General features: G+C 32.6%; 2 protein-coding genes across 2 annotated transcripts; one reads left to right on the forward strand and one right to left on the reverse strand.

Moving 5' to 3' along the window:
• Nucleotides 1–1,058: 1,058 nt before the first annotated feature.
• Nucleotides 1,059–4,641, reverse strand: LOC105324220 (DNA-directed RNA polymerase I subunit RPA12). The gene is made up of 4 exons (XM_066077540.1): nucleotides 4,380–4,641; nucleotides 4,189–4,286; nucleotides 2,040–2,149; nucleotides 1,059–1,291 (listed from the first exon to the last, which is right to left on the reverse strand). Exons 1-4 carry the CDS (start codon nucleotides 4,507–4,509, stop codon nucleotides 1,267–1,269), a joined length of 363 nt encoding a protein of 120 aa, XP_065933612.1. The 5' UTR covers nucleotides 4,510–4,641; the 3' UTR covers nucleotides 1,059–1,266.
• A 5,342-nt stretch (nucleotides 4,642–9,983) lies between these two features.
• LOC136269646 (sentrin-specific protease 1-like) lies at nucleotides 9,984–20,608 on the forward strand. Its single transcript, XM_066077539.1, has 18 exons — nucleotides 9,984–9,993; nucleotides 10,513–10,535; nucleotides 11,502–11,609; nucleotides 12,127–12,194; nucleotides 12,478–12,519; nucleotides 12,949–12,981; nucleotides 13,097–13,150; nucleotides 13,271–13,321; nucleotides 13,401–13,436; nucleotides 13,748–13,789; nucleotides 14,965–15,015; nucleotides 15,095–15,130; nucleotides 16,042–16,072; nucleotides 16,376–16,524; nucleotides 16,760–16,891; nucleotides 17,282–17,430; nucleotides 17,989–18,106; nucleotides 18,587–20,608. The coding sequence occupies exons 6-18, from the start codon at nucleotides 12,970–12,972 to the stop codon at nucleotides 18,866–18,868; spliced, it is 1,143 nt and encodes a 380-aa protein (XP_065933611.1). The 5' UTR covers nucleotides 9,984–9,993; nucleotides 10,513–10,535; nucleotides 11,502–11,609; nucleotides 12,127–12,194; nucleotides 12,478–12,519; nucleotides 12,949–12,969; the 3' UTR covers nucleotides 18,869–20,608.
• The last annotated feature ends 2,741 nt before the right edge of the window (nucleotides 20,609–23,349 follow it).

Genomic DNA, 23,349 nt, shown 5'->3' on the forward strand with positions numbered 1-23,349 from the left:
GGCCCCACCCTACCTACGGGGACCATGATTTGAACAAATTTGAATCTACACTACCTGAGAATGCTTCCATTTTAATTTGAGCATTTCTGGCCGAATAGTTTTTGAGAAGAAGATTTTTAAAGATTTCCTCTATATATTCCTATGTAAAACTTGATCCCCCTATTGTGGCCCCACCCTACCCCCGGGGACCATCATTTGAACAAATTTGAATCTACACTACCTGAGGATGCTTTTATTTTAATTTGAGCTTTTATGGCCTAATTGTTTTTGAGAAGAAGATTTTTAAAGATTTCCTCTATATAATCCTATGTAAAACTTCATCCCCCTATTGTGGCCCCACCCTACCCCAAGGGACCATGATTTGAACAAACTTGAATCTACACTACTTGAGGTTGCTTCCATAATAATTTGAGCTTTCTTGGCCTAATAGTTTTTAAAAGAATTTTTTTTAAAGATTTCCTCTATATATTCCTATGTAAAACTTGATCCCCCTATTGTGGCCCCGCCCTACCCCCGGGGACCATGATTTGAACAAACTTGAATCTACACTACTTGAGGATGCTTCCACTTTAATTTGAGTTTTTCTGGCCTGATAGTTTTTGAGAAGAAGATTTTTAAAGATTTCCTATATATATTCCTATGTAAAACTTGATCCCCCTATTGTGGCCCCACCCTACCCCCGGGGACCATGATTTGAACAAACTTGAATCTACACTACCTGAGGATGCTTCCACACAAGTTTAAGCTTTTCTGGACGAATAGTTTTTGAGAAGAAGATTTTTGAAAAATAATAACAAATTTTTAATAATTCTCAATTATCTCCCCTTTAAAGAGGGCGTGGCCCTTCATTTGAACAAACTTGAATCCCCTTGACCTAGTGATGCTTTGTGCCAAATTTGGTTGAAATCTGCCCAGTGGTTCTGGAGAAGAAGAAGAAAATGTGAAAAGTTTACAACGACAATGCCGCCAACGACAACGACGACAACAGACAACCGACAAATTTTGATCAGAAAAGCTCACTTGAGCTTTTAGCTCAGGTGAGCTAAAAACCAACATAACTTGTCAACAATATTTATGCATTAGCTATACATGACAAAAATAAGCTAATATACTAGTCAATAACAGTATTTAGTATTTAATCAAAAATCTAACAAAATGCATCAGATTTATTCTGAATGACACAAACAGTATAAATCTCACAAGTCTAAATTATCAAACACAGACAGAACAATGTTAGTAAATGAAGCAATAAACAGGATGGCCGGGTCAGGAATATTCTATTTCTTGGGATCTGAAAGGAAACAATGAAAAATTAAAGATTTTAGAATGTATTTTGTGTAATAAAGAGCTTCATCATACTTACCTCTTCTACCACATGGTTTAAACATACTTTATTGTATAATCCTATACAAAAGGTTTGATTGCAATTTCTAAGTAACAATACTAACTAGGTTTATAGGATAAACAACTTTAAAACTGTTTGTGTATAAATATGAAAATTGCAAGTACACAAATAAGAAAATGAAATTGCATAAAAGTACATGAATATATAAATAGTTTTGTTTGAAGTTGATTCTAGCCAGTAATACCTAAGAAATCTACCGAAATCTCTTAATTATAAATATTTGGTATACATAAAAATTGCTTTAATATTATACTGTTCTCAACATTAAAAGTTAAGGTGCAGTTATTTACTGCAGTTTCGCTTGATTTGAGCATTTAAAATTAAAACTGGGTATTCATGTGCTCCTAAATATTAAGTTGCAAGATGTTACAAGATAAAAAAAGCACCATAAACGGTTATCAAAACCAACCCCACCCCCTGACAATCCCACTGACATTATGACCATTAAAGCACTATGCCAAGGTTTTTCATGTTTTGGTATTTTTATTTGACTTAATTACCCATTAGAATATCACATCCAGGCTTACATGTTGTAACTTCTATATGAGCCTGATTGTTGTGTTGTACGAGTTTCTCCTTATAAATTAAAAGACTATTAAACTATTCCACACATTACAATTACAAATGCACTCACTTGCAGTTTAGACAAGTAAAGAAGACAGTCTGTCCTTCGTCAGCCGATCGGGTTTGTCGAGTTGTGTATGACATCTTCTCGTGCCCACACTTGCTGCATTTTCTGTCAGCCTGTGAATTATAATTGCTACATTAATAATCCAGAAAACACTTGTTATATAACAAAAATAACATGGCATCACTCTCCTTTTAGAAAGTTTCCAATTTTTATACCACCAAAATTATCTACCCAGAAAGCAAGCAGCTGGAGGTTTGATGAAGAAACAATCTTACTTTGATTATGAATGAGGTCGTTGTGTATGCACCATAAGAACACACTAGAACTGTACATTATACACATATTTACAAATTCAACTATTGTTTGGTATGAAATGTATCTTAATTTGCCTTTCATATACCGGAATTACTTTCCCACAAGATCGCTTTATACGTTGTTGGCAGTCACTACAATTAAATAAAAATACTGTATACAGGGTTATTTTGCCCCTTTTCATTGCAAACAATTTTGTCCCATCTTTAATTTGCCTAGGCACAGTTGTGTTAAAAGAGAAATAGTTTGAGACATTTGAATTCACCCAGCCTTAAAGGATGTTGACAACAAGAGCAAAAGCAGCGAAAACAAATTGGGGATAAATATTTCATACCGCTGTAGTTGATGATATTTTAAGGTAATATGTTTTACGGTGCAACCGTTGGGGTAATGATAAATCAATAAAATTATTATGATAAATCAATAAAAATAAAATTTACAACATAAATAAATTTGATTGCAAAATAAAAATAAAACACCTATTTTTTCAGTAAATTTACATTATTCATAGTTTATAAGATTTGTTATTTATTTATTTATAAGCAGAACAATAGTTCAATCTCAGATACAATGTTGTTGAATAATAAAGATTTTAATATAAATGTTCATTGCACTCTATCTCCTCCTTAAAGATTGTAATGTACGTCAGTTCATCCCCTTTTTTTGCAGTAGACATTTTTTCTTAAACTTACATACAGAAATTGACTTATTATAGAGCCCCCCCCCCCCCATGTTAAAATTTTTTTTTATTTTTCTTTTCAATTTACAAATAGAAAATCGACTTATCATGGAGTTGCCTCCTCCACTTTAAAAAAATAAATTAATTTTTATTTTTTAATTTACGCTTTAAAAAAAATTTGCTTATCATATTATACAAAGAAAATGGAGTTTCCCCACCCCCCCACCTTGGGATTGGGAGCATGTAATAAATGGAAGTGAAAATAAAGAAACCATTGAACTGCTAAAGAGCTGAAGGATTTGAATTTTTATCATTTTGAGAATTAACCTTTTTTCTCTTTTTTTCCACCCACCCACCCCCTTTAAAAAAAAACGATGCAACGTGTATGTTCCTGGAAATTAACGTTACCATAATCATAGTGAATAAAATAAATGTGAGCATTCATCCAAATGAGTGCAAGTTACAACTGTTTCCTATATCTGAAGAAATGTCCTCATTCTTTAGCTTTGCAAGATTTTGAGAGGATTTTCAGCAGATTTACAATAACTTCAGTTAGAGTAATTTCCCCTTATTGTGACATCAAAGTCCACGGTGGTTAAGTGTAGTATGACTTTTTAAAACTCCACTGAGAAATAAAAGTACGCGAAGTATACTGTTTTATTTACTTAAAAAGCATGATGTTCTTAAAATTACACATCTTAAATGCTTCTCAAAAGTTTTACTTTGATTCTCGCGAGAACGTGAGGTTGGAAACCATTGGTACTATGAATTGTTGGTCAAAATTTACTGACACCCTAAAAAATTATCGGATCAATGTGTAACATTTGTGACATCACTCGATTATTTTTGATCGAGTGTACTGAGGTGAACTTTAGTGGTAACATTGATTGTATGTCGTATACATCGTTATTGTTTTTATTGTTTTGCTGGTTCTCATGAGAGTGTGAAGTGATAACTAGTGCAATGATTACAGGGAACTACTGGGACGATTAAAACAATGCATTATTGGTCCGATTTACTGACGCCAAAAAAATCCGTTGAATGAATGTGCAACTAGTCCGAATTTTCTATTCACACACGCCTTGCCGGTAGAGCTCGCTTCGCTCCAGTGCTGCGCGCCAGCGAGCTGTGCTCGCTATCATGATCTGAAGAAGAACTCACCAGAGGTCCGCTGCTTGTCTCCCCTTCTTCAGCATTTGTCTGCAGAGTTTCGGGGCGGTTGAACACAATGCTTGATGTGATTTTGACTCCATCAAATTCTGTTTTGAAAAAAGAGATATAAAAAGCAAAGAAATTAAGATTATTGTGTTATAATACTTGTAAACATTTAATCTTACAACATTTACACCTACCTTGGACATGGATCTTGTAACCACACAGTTTACATGTGACGTAGTCGTCCATTCCTGGAAGAGGAAGAATTGTCCCGCATGTTGGACAAAACTCCAGGTCAGTTACAAAGGAGATACTCTTCTTTGACATCACCCTCTCTTGTAATTGTTATCTTACTGTATATGAAGTATTGTAAGAAATTTGAAATTCAAAGTCACAAGTCACAAAAACAAGTCAGCCGAGTGTACATCAAACATCATGTGTAGATGATGGGAGCTGCCATATTGAATTTGTAAAATTTAGGAATGGCATAGGGAAAATTGATAAAAACGAATATATTTATATGTTGTATATTAATAAAATAATAATAAATATACATATATTTTAGTTCGAAATATTTTTTCATATATTATAATTAACTCTGATTTACAAAAGTCAATGTCAAAAACGATAATGGTGTAATACTTTTTTTACTAATTCGTTTTGTCATAAATATTTGTAAACTTGTTCAGTATCTATCACCAACATGAAGCTGCTAACTCACAATTTTCTGACATCAAACATCATAAAAGGAGTCAAGAATGGATATCCTTTGAGTATTTTGGTATGAATGTGATTCGTTATTTTATATATATATTTTTGGTTGTTTTTATGCTTATGGTAAGATGAGATAATTTTCCAAATTCTGCGCCCTTTTGGGCATGCTAAGCAGAGACATAAATAAGAGGTATAATAGTAACGTATTATTGGATCTAAGAACCTCGATATGGACCTTGATCTGATTGGTTGCCTACTAACCATATTTTGTTAAGCGAACTCTCATTGGCTAATGATTTTTCTTTTTTCGCTTTCACCATAAGTCACCTTGCACCGTAAGCTGCTTGCTGAACTATTTGCACAAGGTATATAATTTATTATATGGATCGGAAATTTAAAATACAATTTATTATTAACGTAAACCAAACCATTAGACACATAACACGTTAAGCATCCCGGAGGGGCTAGCCCCCCACCCCCACTTTTTCTCGCTGGAAACATAATTGTTCCTAAATTGAATTTACCTTTAAAAGAATTAAATATTAATAGTAATATTGAAAATAGAAAAATTATACTGCCCCCCCCCCCTCACGGATTAGGAATATCGAGATCTTGGGAAATAGTTTTTTTTTTTTTGTCAAGGCTTTTGATGATTAGTCTAGCCCCCTTACCCCCAACCCCCACTTTCAATTTGCTTCGACGCCACAGATTCCTGGTCCAACTATATGTTTTCAATGTGGTATCTGACTGTTCTTCATTTCCTATTACACTGGTGCCATGATAGATGTTATAATAACTATATAGCTACTATGCAATAAAATGCTTTCTTTGGGGATTCATTCGGGATATGCAGGTAGCGACATTGCAAAAAATACATAACCAACATTAGTAAGAGATACATTAAATCACCCAAAAACATTTTGTCTAAACAGATAATTTGTGAGGCATTTTGTACTTTGTTTTGATGCTAGGAATCAGAAATGATTAAAATGATTTTGGGATTAAATATCTTCTAATTTGGTATTTGTGACCATTATTTTTTTTTTAATAAATCAATAGATTGATTTTCTCGTTAGATCGTCAGCAAGGTTTACTAGTAAATATGTATGTTTGAATAAAAAAAGCGATCAGTAGGGGTCCATAACAGTGGCGAATATAGTTAATGCTTTCTACGTGTATTTTAAATGATAAATAAATATTTTAAATGATAAAATGACCTTTTATAATAAAATGTAATCACTCGCCTCTATTTTTTTATGACGCCCAAAATTTTCAACTTTCAGTTTTTAATTTTAAATTTATTGATGAAGTATCATCCTTACATGTTGACTCAGAATCCCTGACATTGTGGGGATGGTTTAGTATATACATTTAATAACTGCATATCTCAAGGGGGGGGGGGGTGTTAGACCCCCCCTTGATCCATGCATGAAAAGTATTTCACTGAACAAGTTTCAATTGAGGTGACTTACTATAAACCAATTTTTATTCGCGGTGACTTAATTTTCGCGATCAATTGTTTATAAACTGGCTCAGTCACAACAACTAATGTCTCCGACCAAGCCTTATCCAGACCTGTATTGTTATAAAAACTATAGACAAAGGATTGGTTCGCGGCGAGATATAGGTATTCACGATGACAAGGCTCCCATAAACCTCGCAAAAATTTCTCACACGCGAATAAAAGTTGGTTTATAGTAAGTCACCTCAATTGAAACTTGTTCAGTGAAATACTTTTCAGGGATGGGGTTGATTACTTTCAAAAGTAATCGATTAAATTACAATTACTTTTGGTTTTAAAAGTAATCGATTACAGGCTAATTACATCCATTTTTAAAAGTAATTGATTACATTAGATTACTTTTCCTCATTGTAATCATGATTACTTGTGATTACTTTAGATTACATTATTTGTTTTTCAGTTTTTTCATAGTTTAAATGTTTCATTTTAAAAAAAACAGTGCATTTTTTGACAGGACTCTTTATTCTGGTATCAATGTAATTTGTTGCATTATTTACTATTTTAAGTAGTTTTTGCATTCCCCGATATGTATGCAGAACAGTATCTACATTTGGCTTTCACAATACCCGATGATGTTTGATCATCAGAAAACTCAAAATGTTGTACAGCAGACATCTTTCTCTAAACAAAGTCCAACTAAAAGTGACCCTTTAAATAATTTTCCCAATTAAATAAGCACAGTATGTGAACTGTTTTCTAATGCGCCTAAAAGCAAGGACTGTTGAATAGCAAACTCATTGTATCATGACTGGACATGAATTTAAACATGCCCAAGGGCAATAAATACTGACCAACTTTAAGACTGAACCTTATTCACTAAATATAAGATCCAATGAATAATGATTTCAACCTATTGAGTTTTGCCATTGTAATCATAAAAGTAATCAAAAATTAATCATGATTACAGGACTTTTTCACAGAGTAATCGATTAAATTATGATTACTTGTAATAAGAAAAATGGATGATTACTGATTACTCATGATTACTCAGCAACCTGTAATCGATTACAGCTGATTACGATTACTGATTATGATTACCCCATCCCTGGAACTTGGTTTACAATAATTAGGGCCCCTTCACTGCGGGTGCCCTATAGTAATCAGTCTGTCCGTCCGTCTGTTCGTCTGTCTTTCCTTTCATCTGCTTGGCCAGATACTTTACCCACAGGGATTCTTTTGGTAAAGGGTGTGCAATGACCTCGAACCATTTTCTAGGTTCAAGGTTAAGGTCATAGCAGAATTTTAAAAAAATCCTTGTCTGGAGCATATCTTCTATCCCCTTCTTCCAATCTAGCTCATATTTCACTTACAAAGTGTCTATGGTCGAAGGGTGTGCAGTGACCTGCAGGTCAGGGGTCAAGGTCATAACGGCCCATGCAAAAAAAAAAATCAGCACTTATATATGCTTTTAACTTATCCCTATTTGATTCATACTTTTCATACTCAGAGCTTATAAATTACAGGTTTGTAGTGACCTTGAACAAATTTGCATAGGTCAAATGTGAAGGTCATAGCAGAATTATACGAAAAATCCTTGTTCGGAGCATGACTTCTCTTCCTTTGCTCCAATCTGGTGCATATATCACCCACGTGATGCCTTTGATTAAAGGGTATGCAGTGGCCTTAAATGATGTTTGTAGGTCAAATGTCAAGGTCATTTAGATCAAGCTAAAATCATGTTTTAAGCATATACATACTCTCCTTGTAGCCCCTGTTTGGCTAATACTTTACTCAAACAGAGCTTTTTGGTTAATGGCGTGCAGTGACCATGATCAAGGTTAATGTGAAGGTCAAAGCAGTTCACTTTATAATCAGTTTTAGACCATGGATTATTTCCCATTTGGTTAATATGTTCAGATTGAACAAAAATGCCTGTATGTAAGGGGTAATGAGATTGAATAAGAAGTTCTATGCCAGCTTGAAAATTTTGAAGATATACTGTGAAATCATTAAAACCCGTTGGGGCCATTTTTCATGGATTGCTTAACTTTTACAGGTTCATGGGGATATAATTATGTGTATTCTTTTTTATCATCATAAGAACATATGATTTTATAACATCTATTTTTTTATTTTGTGGAGGATGTTAATTCGTGGATGGGAGGTACCCACAAATTCCACGAAAATTGAGCCACCACAAAATCTAATGATTTTACAGTAGGTCAAGGTCAAAGCAAAATTCTCTGAAATTCTTTTTATCCTATTGTCCACTGTTTAAGCGGTGCCCTTTAACATGGTCACCATATCAATGTTGTCTAGTTGGTATATATATTGATAGGCTAAAAAGAAAAAGACAAGAATAGATTGTTGAATCTTATTATGATACATTTTTCAGTAACTAAAGAAGGATGGAAAAGAAATGGTGGAAGAAGATAGAGAAATATGTATGTCATTTCTTAAAATTTGAATAAGTATATGTTATTTTCACTATTTTATTGTTCTCACAAGAACTAATGTAATATTGATTATGTCTTTCTTCTTGTCAAGCAAATATATTTTTATGATGAATAAATATTTCAGGTTGATAAACTAGTAGAAAAAGGCCAGCAAGTGGCTGTGCTACGCTTCAACAGTAGAGCAAAGGCAATAGATTTTAGAGGTTTGTAATTTTTGAAACTAAATGTGAATGATCTATGCCAATTAAAATTATATATAAGGATAAATAACCAAAAGAAATAAAAATTAAAAATCAGCAATATTTCTCATAAATTAATGTTTAATTAAAAAAAAAAACTTCTGAATCTCTGATCTTTTTTTTTGTCTGTTTACTTTGTAAGCTATGAGTATTTCATCTTTAAGTTTTTCTTGTTACCATTTTCATTTATTTTTGATATGATTCTTCTCACATTAAAGAAAGTCTCATTACAATATTTTGATACAGTCAAACCACATTAATTTGAAGTCTATGGGGCTATGAACAAATTTCAAGATAACTGAGGATTTTAGATATAAAGGGTAAAATACTTAAAGTTGTTGGGACTTTCAAGTCACTTCAACATCATATAGACATCAGTGTTTGAGATATCAAAGTTTAACCATATTTTGTATTTCTTTATTACAACAACTTTAGGAACATCCAACCTGAAAAAGTTTGTAGAGGATGGATCGGTTATGGAAAAATTCATAGATGCCGCATCTGGCTCTTATGGAGTCCAGATGCCATCTAAAGAAATTGTACCTGTTGGTAAGTTTTCAGAATTCAGTACTCATGTCAAGATTTCTTTTTCAAGTAAATTCTTTATTTTACACATGTACTAAATACATGTATCACAAAATGTCTCTTAGATGTCAAATTGCTATAAAAATTATTAGTGATTGGGTGGCTTAGAAAATTTTACCATAAATTTAACTCCAAAAAATTAAAAGCGTGAGTGGTGCTTCTTGTGAAATTACATGCTCTCATCCTGTCTATTTAGGAAACTACAGTAATTATTTTAAAGTATCTTAAGGTGTATTTGCTACTCCAATAGAAATGTTTTTAAAGAATTCTCTTTCAGGTTTGCCTGCTCTTGCACCTGAGGAAATTAATTTGCCTAACTTGAGAAAGGTGGTGGGAAATTTAGTTGGAGCATATGGTAAATTTAAATACCCATTAAATTTAAACAGTATTGTAAAATTTAAAGCTGGTCTTTTTCTTTAATTTAACATGGGTTGATTGAAATGCCAAGTGTTCTGTTTAAAATGTCAAGAAGCCTAAAACAGGGGGTGAAAAATTCTGATTCTCAATTAAAATTGAGAATTCAGTTTCCAAAAGAGAATAGAAATAAATTGATAAATTTGAACAATCCTAGCAATTTATATTTAAGATTGAGCAGTAATGGAACATTTGACAAAACATTTGACAAAACTTAAAATTCAGTTAGACTTAGTTAAAAATGCAAGTTTGAAGATTGTATCCTTTCAATAAATTGAGAACTTTTTAAAGTTTATGAATTTGAAAAATTTTCATGTACTCCAGAAAAACAGAAAACAAGTAAAGAAAACTTTAAATGAAAAAGAGAAAGATATATATGAGTGCCTAATGTATGAGGCCAAGTGATGTTTCTTGGTTATGTTATCATTAGGGTTGAATTTTATATTTTATTTAATTAAAGCTGTGCATGGGTAAGTGGACTTGGTAAGTGTTATGTTTTGGTAAGTATATATCATCATGGTGGTCTACATAGATGTGGTGTGTGGCATTTTTATCATAGTACACTCTTGCTAGATGAACTATACAGGCAATCATTGGTTATCTAAAATCACTGAAATTATTTCTCAATAATAATTTACTTCTCATTTCTGTTTTATGATAGCAAAACATAAACCTTAATTAATAAGCTTCAGTATTATTAACAATACATGCCTATCATTTGATATCCTTTGTTATATACAATATATTCATAATGAAAATAACATTCACTTTTCTATTATATAATTGAATGATTCCTAACTCTCTAATTGGCTGCAAACCAATGTGCTGTAAATCATAAAAGTTATATTCACCAGCATTGAATCAATTGATACTTTAGGTTAATATGTTTATATTGTCAACCTTTGAAATTTCATTGTTTCTCAAAGTATTTGGCAAACACATAATATTCATCAGATATAAACAGCTAAGAAAGATGGCAGATATTGCTACATGGGTTTCAATCATTTCATCACATAAAGAAATAATTACTTTTTATATTAGCCGTCAGCATTATAATTTAGCAACCCACAAAAAGCTATAATTCACATTGTTTTGAGCCAGTTGAATATTGTTCCCGTGAGGTAGATTGTATTCACCTGAAAATAGCAATTTATAATTGTCAAAATTTTATCCTTGCTTTAATGATGCTTACACTGATGCAATATTTCACATTCATTACCATCTAATCACTTGCAATGTATTTGTAGATTCCCTCTGCATCATAACTCATTGGTTTCGTACTTAACCTGTATTCATATAATTTTTATCCTTTTTTGTATATTTATTAAGGGTAAATGTAAAAAAAAAATGGAAACACCAAGTAATATAATTATCCTTTTTCAAGCATAATATGTATTGTTACAAGATAAAGAGCTTTTACATGTATGATAAACAGTATTTTTATTATAGTATATAACAAGTATGGGATAGTCAGAGGATTTTGGGGTATTGAAAGATTGACCCCAGAATGGTATCCAAAAGATGTTCCATTCGTTTCACCGAATGACAACAAGAGAAGTAAGTATACCACCAATAGAATAGAAGCAAACAGTTTAGAGAATAACTGTACACCAAAATGTTCTCTATCTCAAATAATTATGTAACTATGTAAATGCCCAACAGTTAGAACCAAGCCCTTTTTAGCTCACCAGAGCTGAAAGCTCAAGTGAGTTTTCTGATCATCCGTTGTCCGTCCGTCTGTCTGTAAACTATATATATTTTCAACTTCTCAAGGACCACAGGGCCAATTTAAACCAAATTTAGTACAAAGCATCCTTGAGGGAAGGGCAGTTAAAGTAAGGACCAAGTCTTCCTCCAAGGGGAGATAATCAAGAAAAGAAAAAAATAGGATTGGGTCCTGGAACATATGTGGAAGCATACTGGGGTAGTGTAGATTCTAAATGTCCAAATCATGACTCTTGCGGGTAGGATGGGGTCACAATAGATGTTACAATGTGGAAAATCTGGTAAAGAACAGCATGACCAATGGTACTTAGGTGAGTGATGTGATCCATAGGCCTCTTGTTTGTTTTAGAGGAAGACCGGTTGAAGAGAGAAGAGTGTGTTAAAGTGATAAATTCGTACAAAGCATTTGTACTGAGCGTAAGCTATAATTTTCAAACAGTAAAGGTTTTTTTTTTTAATTATAATTTTAATTTCAAAGTATTTTTAGTGCATTTTTCAAACAAAAACCCTTTTCTTTCTTTTACAGAAGCATTAAACAAGTTTAATGACACTTGGTTGTTATATATCACATATCATAGTGAATCATTTTTGCAACAAAGATAACTGTGTTTAAGAAGCAAACAAACTTCCATTTTAAAACTTTGTTCATTACCTTAATATTTATTTTAGCTATAGTGTATTTTTGTTGTTGATTTTTTAGGGAAAATGTTCCAGCAAAAATTCATCCAGTCATCATAAACAGGTAGTTAATGCATGAATTATATGATTTACCAGTACATCTTCCTGCCTACAATTATAAAGTATACGCAAAGTGATGTTTTCATATACATGCAATACCCATGCATACCTCTATAATTTTAAAATGAGAACATGATGGGATGTTTTTATGGCCCTGTGGATCAATAATATAAATATTTTACTTAATCACAGATACTTTTATAGATATAATGTTTGTTTGATATTACTGGGATGAATGGTTCAAACTTCTGCATAAAAACACAATGGTTGCAAACATGAATTCCTGTACTATCATCAAACAAAGAAATCATTTTATTATTTAAATTGAATGAGAAGGTATTTAAAAGGTTATTTTGCCATTTAGGCTAGACTTATATATTATGAAAAATAAATGTATATGGTATCCAGTTCACCAATCTATTGTTTCTTGTAGGAGACCTATTTTACGGAAAAGATGGATGTTGATGTAAGGACTGTAGATGAAGAAATTTGTTAATGACTTTTAAATATAGTTACTGGTATTTCATAATTGTAAAATCTGGCTCAAATCACTTTTATTTCTTCTGATGTTATTTTTCAAGGAGCCAGGTCTGGCAGAAAGAGAGGACAAGACGGATGCTGAAGAAATTAGACCTGTAAATGAAGATAATTGTTTATGACCTTTAAGTGAAATTTAATTATCTCTTGAACGGATTAGCTAATTATTGAAGATTTTAATGGTGGAACTTTAAATTTGTTTTTTTTTTTTTTTGTAGGAGCCTGTTCTTGAAGATCCCAAGAAGGAAAAGGAGAAAGTTGAATTACATGTAAGTGACTGTAAAAGTAGAAACAGGCTTATTATAAATGAATGTTATTAGATGTTACTTTTATGTCATCATTTTTTAGGAGCCCAGTGTTAAAGATTCAAAGGCCAATGTCCATGTAAGTGACTGCATGTAAATAAAAAGACTTGTATCGAAAAATCTATTCACAATTTGAACTGGTACATGTAAGTCAATAGGTAGAGAATACAAATTATTCAAATCCCCATGGCGTATGAAAATATCAAGATTCTACTATAGTAACTGTTATAAATATATCAGCAACTGTTGTATTGTTGTGTTTTGGTCAAACCAGTGCAGGATATTATATATGTATAGGTATACTCTTCATTGCGTGTAATGGCAAAGTCAATCCATAATTGTAAAATCTGGCTCAAATCACTTTTATTTCTTCTGATGTTATTTTTCAAGGAGCCAGGTCTGGCAGAAAGAGAGGACAAGACAGATGCTGAAGTAAGACCTGTAAATGAAGATAATTGTTTATGACCTTTAAGGAAGCTCGCTGGTTTACCTGCTTGTGAGAAAACCTACCTTGAAAATTTGTCTACGTGATCCATAGGTTTTATAGTTTTATTTCTAAAATATATTTAAGATTTGTCTGCGCGGTAATAATGTTATCGTGTTTCAAATACAGTGTCATTAATAAAATCAAGCAACGCCATTTCAATGAAATATATAGTAAAATGCACATTTTAACTGAGAAACGCATTACAAAACTATGCTCCAAACTTTTAAACGATTCAGACGAAATTAATCATACTCAACACAAAAACAGAGGAGATAATTATGAATCAATTCATAAAAAAATATCAGTATGTGTTCTCAGCCAATTTTTGGCAAAAAAACTTTAAAAATTTAAAAGATTTCTCAAAATCTTATATTTTCATTACGACGTTAGCCTGACGTCATTATTTCCTTACTTCTTAGAACACCAAAATTGAAATGCATTTATTGACAAGACTAGCTGTTTAACACATTTTAGAACATGTAAATGCTTATTAGACTTTATTGTGAATGTTATCAAATGCAATTAATGTAAGGCTGTAAAGATACAGAAAATTGCTATTTTTGTTTTTATGAAACTCTGAGTCAATCAATGCAAAAATAAAATGCCAGGCAACTACTGACATTATAAGTAAGTAATCAAATAAAACGGTTATCTCAAGCCAAAAGAAATTTAAGAATTTAATTAGTAGTACAAATTACAGAAGTTATAATTGTAAAAAAAAAAGCGAAGTTAATGCATACATTCTATTTTAAAACATGACTTTAAATGGAAGAGTTCTAACGCACACTCATTCTTTATCTTTATAAAACAAAATGTGACAATTTATGTGACATCTTTAAATTTTCAGCACTTGATATTATAAATCTTTGTATAAACAGTCATAAACCGCATATAAGCTGTCTAAAATATTTTCTTTTATACTTCTAAATATCTCATTTGTCATTTTAAAATAAAATTATGAGTTTACTATGACGGTCAACTCTTTACGTCGATTTCTGTTGTGACGTCAGCAAACCCGCGAGCTACGTAAAGTGAAATTTAATTATCTCTTGAACGGATTAGCTAATTATTGAAGATTTTAATGGTGGAACTTTAAATTTGTTTTTTTTTTTTTTTGTAGGAGCCTGTTCTTGAAGATCCCAAGAAGGAAAAGGAGAAAGTTGAATTACATGTAAGTGACTGTAAAAGTAGAAACAGGCTTATTATAAATGAATGTTATTAGATGTTACTTTTATGTCATCATTTTTTAGGAGCCCAGTGTTAAAGATTCAAAGGCCAATGTCCATGTAAGTGACTGCATGTAAATAAAAAGACTTGTATCGAAAAATCTATTCACAATTTGAACTGGTACATGTAAGTCAATAGGTAGAGAATACAAATTATTCAAATGCCCATGGCATATGAAAATATCAAGATTCTACTATAGTAACTGTTATAAATATATCAGCAACTGTTGTATTGTTGTGTTTTGGTCAAACCAATGCAGGATATTATATAATTATGTATAGGTATACTCTTCATTGTGTGTAAAGGCAAAGTCAATCAAAGTTTACTCATTCATGATTTTTTTTCAAATATGTAAAACTTTTATGAAAAATTCAAGCACAAATCTCTCCATCTGAAATGTTACAATTTTTAACCAGGGTTTCTAACGGAAAAATCCGGTTATTAAAATTGTGAAAATGGCGGGCGGGCGGCTGCCAAAAGGGTACCCTCATTGTACGGATAACTCCTCGTACAGTTTTCAAGATAGGAAGTTGTTCTTTTGCAGATCAATTGTACATATATCAGAGGTGTGCATATTGCTAGGATTTTGATTTCCGATAATTTATCCAAAAAATACCAGCTTTTGAACTTACCGGTAGTCATTTTTGGCAAAATATTGCATAAAGGATACCCTTATTGTACGGATAACTCCTTCTACAGTTTTCAAGATAGGAAGTTGTTCTTTTGCAGATCAGTTGTACATATATCAGAGGTGTGCATATTGCTAGGATTTTGATTTCTGATAATTAATGAAAAAAATACAGCTTTTGAACTTAGTCATTTTTTGGCAAAATGTTGCATATATAGGGTACTCCATTTCACTGGATACGGGTTGACATGGATTATGGATACAGTTCACGGTTTGCTGTCACATTGACAGCTTTTCACTTGTTTATCATGCTTTGTAATTAGCTGTTCTTTATTATTGTAGAGCGCCTCACACAGTTCCAAACAGGATACAGGTAGTGAAAAATCTGTGTATTATTCCAAAAACTACTAACAAAAGACTTCTACCTCATACTGTATATCCGGTTTTTTTTTCTCGCATGTCACAAAATTTGTGAAAATAAGGAAAATGTGTAGTATTTTTTATTCGCATTAGTCATTTTTTGGCCTTTGTATAATTTTCTTATTAAAAAATAATACAGAATATAATTTCTGCGTATTCATATTTTGCGATCTAAAAGAGATCACGAAAAAAAAAGTGAAAATTAGATCATTGCAAAATTTAACAGATATATTTTAAATTTTCATTTGTTTTTCAGACCCATTTTCAATGATTCAGACTATTTTGAGCTCTGCAACTAAAGGTGTGCCCAAAATCAAGCCAGGGACACGGTACCATGTTTGTGGGGAGGTCCTGGACAAGGGCGACTTCAATACCCTAAAAAACCAAAATTGGTTGAATGATAAGGTATTTAATAAATATCATTTAGAATATTTTAGTATTGTCAGGTTCACTGTTTTTCCTGAGGGGGATTTACATACTGTTTACTAGAGGAATTATCAATAAGAGAAGACGAAGTTGCATATAGGTGGCAGGTGATCAGTGTACATATATGAAGTTGGCAATGGGTCTTTCCGTTTTGTCTTCAATGTATTTTTTTGAACATTATAAGAATGCAAGCCTTATTTATAATTTTTGTTAGGTTATTAATGCATACCTGGCCCTTCTAATGTGGAATCAAAATAAGGAGGATTCAAATCACATATTTGTGATGCCTTCTTATTTGGCAGTTCTCTGGGAACTTGGCAGGTTCGATACTTGGTTGTATCAAAAGGTAAATGCTTCATTTTTAATGGTTAAGTTAATTACAAAGTGATAAATGTTTAAATTGATTGTTTGATTATACATTTGTCTTTAATAGGCAAAACTTCATATTTTCTGCAGTTTTTCAACTTACATGTTCTATTATAAAGTGAAAGTTGTGCACAATAGCATTGCATCATCAATATTAAATATAGTCATAGATATAACACATTTATCCTTCATTTTCTGTGTTATTAACATTAAAATTATGTTTCACTTAAACTTTATTTGTAAAGTTCATCTTATTGTAAAACTACCTAGTATGCTGCTGATTGCAACTGAATTGATTACATGCATTTCTTCCTAGTATGCTGCTGATTGCAACTGAATTGATTACATGCATTTCTTCACCTTCTTGTAGGTACGATTATCTGCATTTAGATGGATTTTTCTACCAGTAAATGTTCATGAAAACCACTGGGTACTGCTTGTTGCCAATGTTCCCCAGAGATCGGTTACCATCCTTGATTCAATGAATGGGGAGAATCACACTTTAATACAGAGATGGATGTAAGTTATCATCTTATGGTTATTTTCTTATTTTGTCAGTACTCTTTCCCAAAATGAAGCCTTAAATGTGTTTATGTTGCACTCTTTTTCCTATATTACCATATTATAAACTTAATTTGATTCCTGCTTGATGCAAATCATGCTGATACTGATTTAATTAGGTAATTTAGATTCACTCGAGCTCTAAAGTTTAGGAATATTAAAATTGCATTAGGTAAATCATACATGTATTTGTATATAATATATGGGAAATTATGAATCTGATCCCTTCCACAAAGTTAGTACATTATTAATCACTGCAATAAAACATGGTTATAAAGAGGTCACAGCTATGAGGTTTTTTTAATGGATCTTATATACAATCTCAGTTACAAGGAATCTAGTTTTTGATATTCCATTGATTTCCTTATAATCAAATTTTACTGTAGACTATGAATTGTGAATAATTCATAATCAGAAAAGTAATGTAAATTTGCTATAATTGTTTACAATTTTCTTAATGAAGATTAAGTTGAAAGTTTTGGATATCATTTACAGTTGAAGTTTTTTTTTGTCTAGGAAGTACATGCATATCCGGGATAAGCATGTGAATGATTTGCAGTGTTCGTGGACTGTAGGACAGCTACAGTCACAAAGACAGACGGATGGGAGTAGCTGTGGTGTTTTTGTTTTGATGGTATAACATCAGTACAGTAAAATACTCATATAATGACATGCTAGGGACAGCTGGTTTTGCTTTGATATAAACATAATTCCTTATATCCACAATAGTTAACAATATATTTTAAAGTCATGGGGAATGAAAATCAGTTTGCTGTAAGCATCAATTCATTAAAAGCACATTCATTATTAACTTGTTTTACTGTATTAATTATTTCTGCAATAGTTTGAACCATTGATTTCAAAATGAACAAAAAAAAAGCATTTTATTGTTTAACATTTTTAAGTACATACCTATAAATTATAATACAATTTGAATTTCTCTCAACCATAAAAGAAACAAAATATTAGAGTCATAGAATAATTCAAATAATCAATGATAAGGTTACTTGAACCACTTCTGTTGTTTTTAAATTGCCTGCATTGATCATTGATAAGATTTATTGAAAGGAAACAGATACATGAAATTTATTTCAGGATGTGCTTTTTTTTCTAGAATGCTATGGCCCTTGCTTGTGGCAGTAGTTTGGAAGCATTAAATAAAGACTGTGCCATGAACATGAGATTGTATGTCCTTAACCAACTACTGGAGGCAAGTAGGGTGCCACCAGCACAGAGGACACTCTGTGATATGGAAGGATGTAGGAGACCAGGGCAGAGAGAAGCCTGGATAGGATGTGGTGTGTGTGGTAGATGGTGCCATTTTGTGTGTGTACACATCACAGAGGCGCCAATAGAGGGTTTTATATGCCCGATCTGTGTAGCAAGATATGAATGAAGTTTAGCTAGATTTATATTTGTCTTCATTTAAAGCTGACATAAATTCACTCTATATGATTTTGTCTTTTATGCAGACATGCACTGTTCATAGCCTTTTCTTAATCCTTTTTTTATTTGCATTAAAATATGATGAGTCCAAAATTTTGTAACCATTTTTAGCTCACCGAGACGAAGTCATGGGGAGCTTATGCTATACCCTCGGCGTCGGCGTATTGACCTGGTTAAAGTTTTTGTTGCAGGTCCTGTATCTAAGCTATTACTTGTCCTATCTTCACCAAACTTGCATCTGGACCTACTTATGGACTTGAAAGACTTGGATGCTGAATCTGAGTCCTAAATTTCAGATGCTGGAGGAGGTTAAGGTTGTTGGACCAGGTTAAAGTTTTTGTTGCAGGTGCCCTTTGATAGCAATATCTAAGTTACTGCAGGTCCGTACTTCACCAAACTTGCATGGATGGTGTGTCTTATGATACTGATGCACCAGACAGGCTTGAGTGCTGAATCTGAGCTATAGGTTTCGGATGCTGGAGGAGGTTAAGGTTTTTGGACCAGGTTAAAGTTTTTGTTGCAGGTGCCCTCTGATGATTATATCTTAGTTACTACTGGTCCGTACTTCACTAAACTTGCATTGATGGTGTTTCTTATGATACTGATGCACCAGGCAGGCTTGGGTGCTGAATCTGAGCTATAGGTTACAGATGCTGAAGGAGGTTAAGGTTTTTAGAGCTGGTTAAAGTTTTTGTTGCAGGTGCCCTCTGATGATTATATCTTAGTTACTACTTGTCCTAACTTCACCAGACTTCCATGGATGGTGCGTCTTATGATACATGCATGCTGAATCTGAGCCATAGGTTTTGGATGCTGGAGGAGGTTAAGGTTTTTAGAGCTGGTTAATGTTTGTGAAACAGGTGCCCTCTGATGATTATATCTTAGTTACTACTTGTCCTTACTTCACCAGACTTCCATGGATGGTGCGTCTTATGATACTGATGCACCTGACAGGCTTGAATGCTGAGTCTGAGCCATAGGTTTCAAATGCTGGATATGGTTAAGTTTTTTGGAACAGGTCACATGTTTAATAGATAATAGTACTATTTCAAACTTGCATAGTTGATTAAACTGTAATATGAATGAATCACAGAGGAAGCTTCAGATGCAGGACTTGATCTCCATTATCAAGGATGCTAAAAAATATATCTTGGTTATTACAGGGCCTAACTTCACCAAACTTGAATGGATGGTGTGTCTTATGATACAGGTGCACCTGACAGGCATGGATGTTGAATCTGAGCCAAAGGTTGCGGATCCTGGAGCAGGTTAAGGTTTTAATTGCTAGTGCCCTCTGATGATGATATCTTAGTTATTACTGGTCTGAACTTCACCAAACTTGCATGGAGATGTGTCTTATGTATACTGATGCACCTGACAGGCTTGAATACTGAATCTGAGCCATAGGTTTTGGATGCTGGATGAGGTTTAGTTTTTTTGGAACAGGTCTCATGTTTTATAGATGATAGCTTACATAGTTGATTTAACTATATTATAAATGAAATGCAGAGGTTTCTTCAAATGCAGAGCCTACATTGTATACATGTGCAGTTATTTAATTTGTTCAAACTAACGGTAATGTATTTTTGCATCAACTTTTAAAATGTATACATAAAGAATGCTTAATCACTTAAAGTTCTTTTGGATCAATGTTTATTGTCTCATAATAAAATTGCTCTCTTAAAATGTATTTTTTGTCTTGCATTTAATTATATATTATATGTAAAATCATGCCATATTGTTAACAAAACATTTTAAAATGTTAAAAAATCACAGTCAAAACAGTAATTTTCAAGGTTACACATCAAGGTTTGAAGCAAGATATATAATATTGAAGCTAAAAAGTCATATCTATAAAATTCGATTAATTTGATTATTAGTTTGTTGACCCTCGATTTAGCCAATCAACCCAAAAAAGAATGGCATCACAATAATTAATCCTTACTGCAGGAAGCATACTTCTGTTTGGTCAATGAAATTAACCAGATACAGAATAAGTATCTTTGCTTAATTATTGTACATGTACAAAATATTAAAATTTGACAAAGAGCTGCATAGTTATTGTCATATACCATGGTTTCTTAAAAGCCATTTAGCCAGAAGGTGCATGTACACAGAGAAATCTTTTAAGATATATATCTAGACCATATCTAAGAACCTTGTCTACTCTATGCTGACTGTATCTAGGAACCTTGTCTACTCTATACTAACAAAATCTAAGAGCCTTGACTTCACTTTACAAACTATATCTAAGAACCTTGTCTTCACTTTGCAAACTATATCTAAGAACCTTGTACACTCTATGCTGACCATATCTAAGAACCTTGTCTACTCTATACTAACCATATCTAAAAACCTTGACTTCTCTATGCTGACAGTATTTAAGGACATTGTTTACTCTGTACTGGCCATATTTAAGAACCTTGTGTACTCTATGCTGACCATATCCAAGAACCTTGTCTACTCTATACTAACCATATCTAAGAACCTTGCCTTGTTTACTCTATATTGACCATCTCTAAGAACCTTGCCTTCTCTATACTAACCATATCGAGGAAACTTTACTAGATATGGCCAGTACAGAGTAAGCAAGTTTCTTAGATATGGTTAGTACAGAGAAGACAAGGTTCCTTGATTTGGCCAGTACAGAGTAAACAAGGTTCTTATATATAGTCAATAAAGAGTAGACAAGGTTCTTAGATACGGTCAGCATAGAGTAGACAAGGTTCTTAAATATGGCCAGTACAGAGTAAACAAGGTTCTTAGATACGGTCAGCATAGAGTAAACAATGTTCTTAGATACAGTCAGTATATATAGTAGACAAGGTTCTTAGATAGTGTCAGTATAGAGTAGACAAGGTTCTTACATATGGTCGATACAGAGTAAACAATGTTCTTATATATGGTCAATACAGAGTAAACAAGGTTCTCAGATACAGTCGGTATAGATTAGACAGGGTTCTTAGATATGGTCGATACATAGTAAAAAGGTTCTTAAATACAGTCAGCATAGAAAAGACAAGGTTCTTAGATACAGTCATTATAGAGAAGTCAAGGTTCTTAGATATGGTCGATATAGAGAAGTCAAGGTTCTTAGATACTGTCAGCATAGAGTAAACAAGGTTCTTAGATATGGTCTCTACGCTATACAAACCATATCTAAGAACCTTGTCTATTCAATACAGAATGGCCAAATCTAAGAACCTTTCACTGTTTATACTGACCATATCTAAGAACTTTGTCTACTCGGTACTAACAATATCTAAGAACCTTGACTTCTCCATACCAATCATATCTAAGAACCTTGTCTACTCTATACTAACCATATCTAAAAACCTTGTCTACTCTATACAGACCATATCACAGAACCTTGACTCCTCTATATTGACCATATCTAAGAACCTTACCTCTCTATACTAACCATATAAAAGAACATTGTGAAAGTATTACAAACCATATCTAAAAGCATTATTTACTCTATACTGACTGTATCTAGGAACCTTGTCTACTCTTTATTAACAATATCTAAGAACCTTGTCCACTCTGTACTATTAAAAACTAAAAGCATTATTTACTTTACATTGACCATATCTAAAAGACATGTAACAATATTACGAACCATATCTAAGAACCTTGCCTTCTCTATACAAACCATATCTAAAAACCATGTCTACTCTATACGAGCCAAATCTTAGAACCTTGTTTACTTCATATTGACCATATCTATGAACTTTGCCTACTCCATATTGACCATATCTAAGAACCTTGTAATAATATTACGAATCATATCTAAGAACCTCGCCTGCTCTATACTTACCCTATCTAAGAACCTCGTCTACTCTGTACTATCAATATCTAAGAACCTTGTTTACTCTATATTGACCATATCTAAGAACCTTGCCTTCTCTATACTAACCATGTCTACTCTATACAGACAATATCTAAGAACCTTGACTTCTCTATACGAGCCATATCTAAGAACCTTGATTACTACATATTGACCATATCTAAGAACCTTGTAATAATATTACGAATCATTTCTAAGAACCTTGCCTTCCCTTATCTAAGAACCTTGTTGACTCTATATTGACCATATCTAAGAACCTTGCCTTATCTATACAAACCATGTCTACTCTATATTGACCATATCTAAGAACCTTGTAATACTATTACGATTTATATCTAAGAACCTTGCCTTCTCTATGCTTACCCTATCTAAAAACCTCATCTACTCTATACAGACGATATCTAAGATCCTTGATTTCCTATATACGAATCATATCTAAGAACCTTGATTACTACATATTGACCATATCTAAGAACCTTGTAATAATATTACGAATCATATCTAAGAACCTTGATTACTACATATTGACCATATCTAAGAACCTTGATTACTACATATTGACCATATCAAAGAACCTTGTAATA

Source organism: Magallana gigas, chromosome 2, assembly GCF_963853765.1.
Source record: "Magallana gigas chromosome 2, xbMagGiga1.1, whole genome shotgun sequence".
NCBI lineage: Eukaryota > Metazoa > Mollusca > Bivalvia > Ostreida > Ostreidae > Magallana > Magallana gigas.

Coding starts and splice junctions, on each gene's coding strand:
- LOC105324220 (XM_066077540.1), bottom strand. CDS start 4,509: ATGTCAAAGAAGAGTATCTCCTTTGTAACTGACCTGGAGTTTTGTCCA. Junction 2,150..4,188: donor AGACAAGCAGCGGACCTCTG/GTGAGTTCTTCT, acceptor TATAATTCACAG/GCTGACAGAAAATGCAGCAA. Junction 1,292..2,039: donor TTTACTTGTCTAAACTGCAA/GTGAGTGCATTT, acceptor GTTTCCTTTCAG/ATCCCAAGAAATAGAATATT.
- LOC136269646 (XM_066077539.1), top strand. Junction 13,790..14,964: donor AGGACAAGACAGATGCTGAA/GTAAGACCTGTA, acceptor TTTTTTTTGTAG/GAGCCTGTTCTTGAAGATCC. Junction 17,431..17,988: donor ACTTTAATACAGAGATGGAT/GTAAGTTATCAT, acceptor TTTTTTGTCTAG/GAAGTACATGCATATCCGGG.